At 38.2% G+C, this 11,484-nt stretch overlaps 1 protein-coding gene across 2 annotated transcripts in view; it reads left to right on the top strand.

Annotated features, from left to right (window-relative positions):
• nek7 (NIMA-related kinase 7) overlaps positions 1–8,181 on the top strand; it is a 56,376-nt gene extending 48,195 nt beyond the window's left edge. For both annotated transcript variants that reach the window (XM_010794818.1, XM_010794819.1), the window contains 2 exons: positions 3,147–3,260; positions 5,735–8,181. In XM_010794818.1, the coding sequence (XP_010793120.1) occupies positions 3,147–3,260; positions 5,735–5,845 (225 nt within the window). In that variant the 3' untranslated portion in view covers positions 5,846–8,181. The remainder of the gene's footprint in view (positions 1–3,146; positions 3,261–5,734) is intronic.
• Positions 8,182–11,484: the final 3,303 nt, after the last annotated feature.

Here is an 11,484-nt window from a genome sequence, read left to right on the forward strand (position 1 = left end):
ACTACTACACACACGTACACACACACACACACACACACACACACACACACACACACACACACACACACACACACACACACACACACACAGTCTTATACTCACCAGGGCCTCAGAGGTCAGAGAGTGAGTCAATCATCTAACCCATTGCAACGACACAATATGAAAAAAAGAGTAAGTGTGTGTGCTGAGAGCAGGGGGCCGGCAGCTGTCAGGGGCTGGGAGCAGCAGGCACTAATGAAGCAGATGAATAGTGCAAAAACTCCCAAATACAAACAGGACAGTTGACATTTTTCATCTGTCAAAAGCAGAAGATGCATGAAAATACGATGGGGTCTTGTTTAACCCCTTACCTCCTGGGGTTTATAGCTGGCTGATTTTCTTCTTCTTCTGTCCCACTCTCAATTTCCTCTTGCCAACAGAGAAACCTATTGTTTTTTAAAAGCACTAGCCTTCCTACCTAGCCTTTACACACAAACAACAGACATCCACACTAGTTACACATATATTTGTTATAAAGCAATTAAGAGTGTTCTCCCACATGGCTCTTTTTAAGTCATTGAAGTGAACCAGTACTGAAAATAGTCAGCATGTTCTGTGCCAAACATGGACACTCCATACCCTTTTAAAGGAAAGCCAGCTGAGTCCGCCTGGTTCTGCCCTTTTACTTCTTTGAAACCTCTCAGTTTGTTTATTGGAAAGGGATTTGGTTCTGAAACAGAAAAGCAAGATATTTGTTGACGTTAGTGGTACATTCCTGATGATAACATATAACATTTTCTTAACTCACTGGAGTGATAACATATTTATAGGCTGCAGCAAATGGGAAGTTAGTTAAAATAACTAGTGGAAGGACAATTTGAATGCCTGTCGATCAATTATTGCACAACCCAAAGTGAAATCGTAGGTTACAGATAAGAGGCTTTGTTTCTAATGGAAGTGCATTATTGCTGACACACACAGGAATACACATTTCCTCACACATCTCATCACTGTCAACCGCCTGCTGTGCCAGTCTCAGTCCTAATGGTTGGACCAGAGGGAGAGAAAGAGAGCAGGAGAGAGAGAGATCATCTTTACTCTGTGTTTACGTGTTTTTCTGAGGAAATGCCGTGTTAATACGAGGATGTGATGAAGAACGCTGATTAATATTGGATGGTAAATTATGTCCAGATGAGAGAGGGCCTACTGAGATTGTGCTCCCGTCGTCTTGACTTCCCACTGGAAGCTGTGACAGAGACTCTGTCAAAATGTGCCCTATAGGGAACGAGAAGTTTTCTGTCTGCACCATCAATGTTTGTCACATTCTTCATTGAAGACTGAAATGAAATTGTTGATGGACTTGACAGTTTTTGAAATGCGTCAAAGAGTTACATTTGTAGCTGGAGCCACAAAGGGAGGCCATTTCCACTTGTTTAAGTAGTAATACATCTAAAAACATGTGTTGGAGGAAGGAAACCATTGCCATTTGAAAAGGGATGTTAAGACATGACCTCGTCTTTTCCTCAGATGCCATTTACATGTTAATACTCCATGTCACAGCCTGTCGCCCATTGTAACTGAAAGACAGCTTCTGTAATCTACCTCTACTTCCTTCCGTAGTCCTATTTACGGAAAAATATTTAGTCTCTAATATGCCTTATATTGTGGAAGGTGGCACATTAACACTCACCTGCTTTATTCTGCATGGAACGATTCCATTTGGATTCAGATATGGACACATTGTTATCATTTGTTTCTCACTACCAATTAACAGGCTGTCAAACACACTCTGTACACTCTCGGATAATAATGTAGGGACACCTGGAAGAAATAATTGAATATTTATTTGTTTAATTACCTGTGCTTTCACAAACTTGTGATTATCTTTTGCCCTGCATGCTCCTGGTGATGAAACACTCGTCAATATCACATTGGAGTTTGAAATACCCCACAGTACTGAAACAATACTGCAGATGGAGGCGGTGAGAAACACAAATGGAAACCAATAAGCAATGACTACTATAATTGGACCTTGTTTCACATTGTTCCACAAGACACTTCCTCTCTTCTGGATGTCATTAGGACGTACAGCAACATTTCAAAGTACACAGAAATGCCCTCTCCCCATAACAGGTGCAGGGCATGACATTGCAATATGGCTTTTGCATACTTATTTTACTGTACAACCTTTTGCATAAGAGAATGTATTTTTTCCTCTGAATTAATATGAAATAGAAGTCCTTTAATATCATGTTGGATACTCACTTCTTCCTATGTAACACTATGTAAATAAGTAACAACCGAATCAACAAGCTACAGTTTCTTTAAGCAGCTCCTCATCATTTACACTGACAGCCATTCTAACCACAATTATTTATTGTTAGTTAAGCAATTTGGGCCAACACAAAAGCCTAACGCACTATTCATTTCCGAAGGCACTGAATCAGAAAAACAATAAGAGTGAGTGTGCTTGTTATGCAAACCTGCTGCAGGCTTCACCTTCCGCATACACATTTTAACAATACGAAGTGAGTCAGTCACCCTGGCAGATATGGCATGCTATATTTTCTATTCTTAGACATGCAGGAGGTTTTTTTCACATATTTCCACTCAGCAAAAGTCTCCTTATCCTTTCCACTCTTCCTTAGCATTCCCATCTGCCTCTCCTCTGCTCTGCTTGCTTGCATTTGTTTTCCCGAGGATACAGTTTTCTCACTGCTCCAGCAAACTGAGAAATTCTCTCTCTCATAATATGCCTGCACCCCTCTCCTCACTCTCCTCTTCCATTCTCAACTCTGTCTCCATATTTGTGTATAACTTTATATCTCCACATTTTCGAAAGCAGTGCAGCAGAGAGGGCTAGCAAACTAAAGGAAAACACATAAGCTAAGAGAATCCCTCATGAATCTTTCTGTTTTGCTTCACTTGAATTTTAGACTTATACTCATTCCTATACCAAACAGTATAAAAAGAAAAGGAAGTTTGCCGATTTTATAAACACAAACTTTCTCTCAATACTGCTTTTTATCAATTAGTCATATACCTCGATAACAGTGAACCGTTCTGCATTGAACTCACTGTACAGCGACTTGTTGAAATTCTGCGTGTTCAAGTTTTTACTTTGCTAACACCCTGCCTTTCCTTTCCCTCATATCTTTATATTTCAGATGGCAGCCCTGCAGAGTCCGTTCTACGGGGATAAGATGAACCTCTACTCCCTTTGTAAGAAGATAGAACAGTGCGACTACCCCCCACTTCCCTCAGATCACTACTCAGAGGAGGTAAGTACTGTGCCAGCTGCCATTCACTGCTGTCATAGGTAGATACAGACCTGCTCAGTGTTGGAAAAGGACTTCTAAACCTAAACTCCTTCTTAAAATAAACTTTTAGAAAATTCTTAATATCTTTTAGGTGAAGTACTGTGTAAAGCAGTGGTAGCCGGTTTCTCTTTCTCTGTGCCAGTTCGCTGATTTTGACTTGTGTTGACTATTAAAGTACTTTTTTTTTTTTATATACGAGTGAAATCCACCCAACTGTCTGAGCTAAAGTTCAGTATGATATTGCTCTGTGATCAAAAGACCGGCTATGATTTTAACCGTTTCAAAAATTAAATGCACATATCAAAAGCATCTGGCCATGCTACAAAGTGGGGTGAAGCTGAATGGGCTACAGTGTCATGTTTCCCTAACGAAATGTTAAATCATCTGCTGTAGTTCTGCGTAGACTTACCCATGCACAGAAATGTAATGTATTCGGGCTGCGGTCAAAGATCTCCTTATTGCTGATTGCCGCTGACGTGTGTATGAATGCGCATGGCTTTGTGTTTGCATGCCCTCTTTATGTGGGTGGCATTTTTTCCCTAACATTTCTGTCCTTTTCTCTTAAATATATTAAGTAAATTGTAGACACATGCAAAAAAACGTAGACACTGACTCATAGGCACACACGCACATACACTGCAGGCATTACCTTCATTCACCAGTGACACTGTGCTTTGGTATGGGCGCACTACAGCTTTGTGAGTTATAATAATAATTAACAATAAATACCTGTGTTTTTCATTGTTTCAGCCATCGTACTTTAGGTGACATTGCAATTTAAACTTAATCTCATTATTGATTAGTATGTCCAATACTTTTTGATAAGTTGGTGATATATTCAGTCCATGAAATGTCAGAAAATAGTCCAGATAAGATCCTGTGGTGACGTCTTTGTAGAGTTGTTTTTGTCTCTAATTATAACTGGAAGTCCAAACTGGAAGATACACACAGCACAAGGTGACATTTGAGAGCCTGAAGTCATTTCACAGCAAATATTTTACATTTTCTACTTTAACTAATCCATGGATTCATTTATTCATCCAGGATTTAACAAAATCATTTTCAGTCAATCAACAAATTGATTAATTGACTCATGACATACCAGTATTAAGATGCCTTTACATTCCTACATGTTAAATGTCTTCTAAAAAGGTGCAACTTATTTGCCCTCCATGCTCTCGTACCATCTCAGTATTTGTGCACAGCTAGTTTAAGTGGTTCTCCTAATTCATGTTATATACTAAACCCTATTAAGAGGCTTTATTATACTGTGGCATTGACTTCATCAGGATGATAAAGGCTAATTGCGAGGTGTCTGAAGCCTCTGTAGCCTCTATGACTGAGTTTTTGTTTGTGCATGAGCAATTGTGCAAGTGTATATTTTGCAACAAGAGCTCTCTCCACTCACACACCACGCTGAGCTTCTGCGTTGCCCCACATGTCACCCCCATCCAGGAGAAAGGGAGACAAAGCGAAAGAGAGAGGGAATGATAGAGCGAGAGACAGGGCGATGGAGAGATGGAGATGAGGGGGGTGCCTGCAGCGCCTGTCTGGATGTAAACAATGCTCCTGAAGGATCGGCAGCAAACTGTCAGCTGCTCATCTTTGTTGTGTCATTTAACCATCTCCGTCTATGCTTCCCCCCCACGCCTCCCTTCTCCAGCTCCCACTCCCCCATCCCACTCGCCATGCAAAGAAGCGCATGAATATTTTACATATCTGCATCTCCCCCCCCTCCCCTCTCCATCTCCATTCTGTGGGACTAATTCTCAGACTGTCTGAATTTGCATCTTTCTCCCACTTTCTCTTTCTCACACACACACACACACACACACACACACACACACACACACACACACACACACACACATATAAACACAGCGGCTGACGAGAACTCGTCCAAGCCGGTGCCACGCAACAGCGGCCAGGAAGTCGGCAGACGGTTACCATAGCGACCTCGCGTAGATGTTATCTTTTTTTCTTCTTTCCTCTCAATCTTTTATTCTCTTCTCTTTTTTTAATGATGGCGGTGGCTGTTCCGCCTGCGAGCCTGTCTATCTATCTGCTCCAATCAGCCGCTTCGCTCGGCTTCAAGTGTAAGTGCTGTCTCCGGATGGCAATGGAGTGGCAGCAGTGTGTGCGTTAGTGTGTCTGTGTGTACTTGTGGGGCTGGGGTAAATGTGGATTCAGACCAATCGTAGATTAGTGCACTAACACAGCTCTGCGTCTTTGTCTCAGCTCGATTACCTGTGGCCTTGTTATTGCTTTTATCAAATGAGCTCATCTAGAGGGCACAGAGAGACGAGCAGGTCTCCGTTAGCTACGGTTTGTTCATTTCTCAAGCTGCTCTTTTACAGTTTGCTCACACTACAGTTTATTGATTGTTTAATTTCTCTGTTTACCCCCCACCCACACCCCCCCGTCTTTCTCACCAGCTGAGGAACTTGGTAGATATGTGCATCAACCCTGACCCGGAGAAGAGGCCGGACATCACCTACGTGTACGACATTGCCAAACACATGCAGAACATGACACAGGGCAGCTAAACCCAGAGTGACACGCATATAGCTCGCAGAACTCCTCCCCACTTCCCTTCTTGCTTTTCATGCTGGACTCGAACAAATCTATTGGCTTTTATACAATAACTCCAGAGTTTAGCTCCTTGTGATAAGAAGCAACATAATTATTGTAAAGGTGGAGGTACAGTCCATTATATAACTGACACCCAAACCATTCTGCCTTAGGATAAAGATTATAGAGATTATACTTCTTGTCAGGTGGACTTCCCATTCCTCAGACTTCAATAATGATACAGCACTGAACATCAGCGTATTGTAACTCACTGATGTGCTATAGCTTTAAAATGCATTTCCTCTGTATATTCATGTATTGAAGTGATGGTGTTCTTCAACAGCTGATAGAAGCATATTGTGTTTGAAGCAGATATACTGAAAAAAGATTATAAGAAGAAAATAAAAAAGGCAAAGTTAGCTGTTACCTAAAAAAATGACCTTTAACGGTTTACTAGTTGAGACCTATGCAATTAGCACGAAAAAGACATGAAAACTTTAAAAAGAAAGTTTTCCACTCGAGGGCAGCAGAACTGAGAGACGTAACAAAGTGTTATTGGTGGTAGAGGCGGTGTTGTGTTGCACTTTATCCTGGTACTGAAAGGAGGGCAGGGTGATCATGCCTAATGACTGTATTAGGAAAGGAAGGATCATTTAGAGGGTAGACTAGAGACCTGCCGGGGGGGAAAACATGGGCAAATGTCTCCACAACACTTTGAATGTAAGTCATTTTGACATCTATGTATTGTCTTTGAAAAATTCAGAATGTCTCTTTTTTGACAGCCTAGAAGGATTCGAGAAGCTGAAAGAAAAACAGTTTTACGTCTGCTGTTTACCTTAGTCACTGACACCAAAAGATTCCCTCCTTGGTTCAACTCAAGCAAAATATATTTTTAAAATCACAATAAAGACATGGGAAGTCAAAACACATAGTTCTCCATCATTGTCCAGCGGCTGCATTTGTGGACAAAATGTTGTGATTGTTTGCGTTGCTGTGTACGTTTGCAGTGTAGTTGTCTTGTTAAGTAACACATGTGTTGAAGAGAGAGCAGATCCTTGTGTAGCCGTCCATGCCATGAGTAAACCACAGCGTGCCTACCTAACTTATCCTCCAGTAGGGATACCAAAGACAAAGTCGCGTATAGACAGAGCACTTTCTACATGTGTTTGGTGTTATTCATGGGAAGTATATCAAGGAGTTGTCCTGAAAATACAAACACCAATGGGACTCACATAGTTTTACTGTACATAGTAAAGAAGTTCCTATAGATGTAATACTGTAAGGTTTAATAACCCTTTATTCATTTGGAGGAAGGATACAGGGGTATGTTTGTTTTTATTTTATTTGTTTTTAACAGTTAATACTGTAGGTTTACTCCAGCAGGTCACAAATGACCAGCTCTGACCACCACCAGTTTACATAGTAACAACAATACCACACGAAAGTTATAGCAAATAAGCAACGGTTAATAACGCTTAATTTCGGTCGCTTATTAATTCTCTTCTATCATTAAATAGCCGCTCATTGAAATGATTGTACTTGTATGCCCATGTTTGATCATGTTTTTTCATTAACATGAAATAGTAAATAGTAGAAAATCAAAGCTTATAGATAAGAAAATATAAGTAATTTTTCTCAGACGACACATTATTGTGATAGTGTGTTGATCGCAGATATTTCCTTGGGACTTGCAGATGCAGTTTTTGTTTACCATTGCTTTCTCACTCTCTCCTCCATTTCAGTTTTTAATCTTTATTATCTAATATTTGTCATTGTGTTCACCCAAGTTTCTTTTAATTTTATCTTTAGTTCTCTAAACAATAGCATTTCTATGGCACCAAAGTATTTCAGCAATTAAAGCGATTGAGTTTTGATGCTAAATGCTTTTATATCGGCCTGACAGTTGCATCCAATGCAAGTACCAGTCTGTTATAAAAGATGTAATATACTGTATATTGAACAAATTGCCTTGCTTTTAAAAAAGAAATCCTCACTAGCAGGTTTATAACACACAGTGCTAAGTCACTTTAATGGTTACGGCCCTTTCTTGGTAGTGAGCGTTTTAGCCTCCATGTCACATACATGTCATCTCACATACTCTCCTGTGTCCTCGCCTTTTACTTCGACTCAGTTTCCTTTCCACAGACCCTCTGAAGTTGGGATTGAAGAGTCTAGGGGTGTTTCCAGAAAGTCAAATATTGCAAATAATATTTATTGTTTTGTTTTTTTTCAGAACATTTCATGTCAAATTAAAGACCCTTATCACAAATGCCTTGTATGCTAACTAAATGCAATAAAGCTTTCAAATTCATTTTGGATATTAGAGTGAGTGTTTGGAGTTGACCCGGTTTCAATGAGTTTCACATCCGAACATTCGATCAACAAGAAATACAGCAATTACTGTTCCACACCTGAAGACCTGCACCAGATTAGTCATTTATTAAAGGACTGAACTTTGAAAGGGGGACATGTATCATGATTCCTGAATTTACAGCAAGAGGGCATTTTCCTCTGATCGACAACTGGCAAGTGAAACCAGCTTAATGGTAAGTATATTTATATAACTTCATTTTATTTTTTTAACACAACATACAAATGTATCATAGTAGGTTTTGTCTGAACTCCTCAAGTACATTTGTTGTTTCATTGTTCTGCAGGTTAAAGAGTTCCAGTATTACAGTAGATGCTTAGTAAATGTCGTGTAATGTGGTATTTCCTGTCATGTAACAAAAAAAATTGCCTAAATACACCACTTAACCACTCACAGCACAATGGACTATATACCAATGGCTACATGGAATTAGCTTGGCATCTTTTCAGATTAGGGCCAATTTGGTTGGAATATTAGAATAATTTCCTTACTGTTACCAATACCAAAAGTGTATATTGGTTTAATTATTGATTCTTAAATAGTAATAACTTCTTAAAGAAAACATTAAATGTGATGTTTTATGGTTACAAGCGCACTACTATTTTTATTTGTTTGCATTATGAGTAATTATTGGTCATACAAATATGAAAGGTAATACATCAGATACACACATGTGAAAAACGGCAGCTGTTACAAAAGACTTAAAACACCACCAATACCTTTAGCTGCTGTACATATCAGCCTGTCTGCATCTGCAAGACTTAACAACTTGCTATTCATTTCCCTCTCTTTAGGTGGTGTCGTCTGGCAAGGGTGTAAATATAAAAGAACAATGTGACGTAATCTCAACAGAACAATAAAACCAGTTATAATCTTATAAGAGCATTTGAATACAAAACTTAAATGTTCAACTTGTTACAATGCACACATTAAAACATAACAACCCAAAACGACTAAAACATGAAGCAATTAATCCATCCCATCTTCTCTTAAACACACCATTGCCAGTGTAAGCAGATTACAATTATTTCTATAGGCTATATACAGCTACGTCACATGAGTAAATGATGATTTGGTTGGCAGCTCCATCAGGCCTTCTTCATCAGGTTGAGTCTCTACGGCGGCATTCAGATTGAGATACATTAGCATAAACTACAGCAGGGAAATAGAAGGAAAATTGTGCAACTTAATGTTATGTACTCATCAAAATACAGTGCACTTAACACACTTCACAAAGATATGTTGTCATACTTTAAAACTACAAGATGGCCTATTAGTTGTAGAATAGTCAAGCAAAAAAAAGGCAGTATATACTAAGCTGTGCTTTATAATTACTAATAAAAATAACTTACTTTATAGTTTATATGTCTCATTTAATATAAAGTGTTACAGGGATTTTGCTACTTTAAAAAAAATGATAGTAAAAAGAAAACTATACTCACTTTCTGTTAGTTCAATCACAGCATTTTCATCCACCTCCGCATCGCTGTGAAGAAAAAAGCTCAAATTAGCTTTATGTAAAAACATTTATATAGAATATAACATATTATAATATTCAATAATGTATTAAACGTTTAGCTTTTAAATATATAATGTGTTATCTCTGCCTAAAAAAGACGAGATAAAACTTAATAAATCTCATTTAAAAATGTCATCACATCCTTTACTGTAAATAATAGTAATAATATCAAACTTAAACAACTGTAAAACAAACCAGAGAGAATGTAAAAGTCAAACTGATAGAGTTGGGTAAGAAGTAAGTAAGTATTTACTTCCTGGACTTTCTGAGCCTCAGAGTGTAGATCTTATAGAGCACCACGGCAAAGGCCACAGATGCCATGATGAAGAAGACCAGGCGAACAATGAGAGCTTTGTCATCATCTGTGACATAAGAGTTAAATACAATGAATGAAAAGAGATAGTGTACAAGTGTCAAAATGACTTAGTTAATTAACAATTGTTGGCATGAATTAAAACACCACATACAGGAAGTGGTGACAGATGCTCTGATGGGAATGCCCTCGTTTTGTCCATTGAAAGCAGTCACCTGGAAACACAAGATCTCATCAGGAAATATAGCATTTGAAGAAATATGAGGAATAAAGTTTTAATAGTGTTTGGAAACCAAATGTTTGGCTCATACACACCTTCAGTTTGTATTTGGTTGAGTAGCTTAAATCTTTGAAATCAAACTTGCATTCGGTTTGGTTCAGAGTCTTAATCAGGACATCACCACCACTATAAAGACGTGCGATGTAACCCTTCCTAGGTCCATTAAAATCATTTGGAGAATCACAGGTTGCGTGAATCACGTTATGCTCTTGAAGATTCCAGACCAGGTTCTTAATTTCTCCAGGCACTGTAAAAAAACATTAAGTGATATTTCAATTTGCTTAAACAGCATTTTAAACAATGATTTGCATCAGAAGTGTGTTGCTGCATTGGATGAATGGTTGTAGGGATATAAATACAAACTGTGCAAATCAAAGAAAGTTGCATTGAAAACATGTATCATTATAAATTCATTGTAAAATGTTTTTATTCTTTAATCTTTTATGTTCTGACACGGCTGTTACAGTGTGTGTTGGGGGAAGTCTGCAGGTTGGACTTCACATGCATCACATTTATGAAATGGAAAATTCAATTTTGAAAGGAAATGACAATGAGTTATGCAATTATATATGATAGGCAGCCGCATAGTAGGTGAGACGTAAATGTAATATGCACATCATGTTAAAGTTGATTCATTTGTTAAATCCTTAGTTGGGTCAGAACAGACTCAGGTCGGTAGAGTTATAGCAAAACACAATACAATAAAAAATACTGTTCTTCACTAACGACTGTAACTACAGAGTAATGTTCATTATAATGGCCTGAAAAACAATATTGTATATTGATATGCTGTCTGATTCACAGCATTTAATATCATTTGTTAAAAAAAGACAGACAGAATAAGATTAGTCACATCATTTATATGATGATATTAAATAGAAGAAATTAGATAAATACGTTAAGTATTATAACGTAATTACTATAACTTAACATTCTAAAATCATTGATTATATTAAATTGTGTGTTAATGTTCCAAATTGAAATAATGAGTGACTTTATAACGTACCTTTCAACAACATAGTATATAAACAGGTTGTGTTAGTCACTGATGATTACGGTTTCAACCTTGCCAAAAGAGGAATTGTTCGGGCGGTAAACAAGAAGATATTCTGAACCTATAATGACACAATG

Source organism: Notothenia coriiceps, unplaced genomic scaffold, assembly GCF_000735185.1.
Source record: "Notothenia coriiceps isolate Sejong01 unplaced genomic scaffold, NC01 NC01_scaffold00037246, whole genome shotgun sequence".
NCBI classification, from domain to species: Eukaryota; Metazoa; Chordata; class Actinopteri; order Perciformes; family Nototheniidae; genus Notothenia; species Notothenia coriiceps.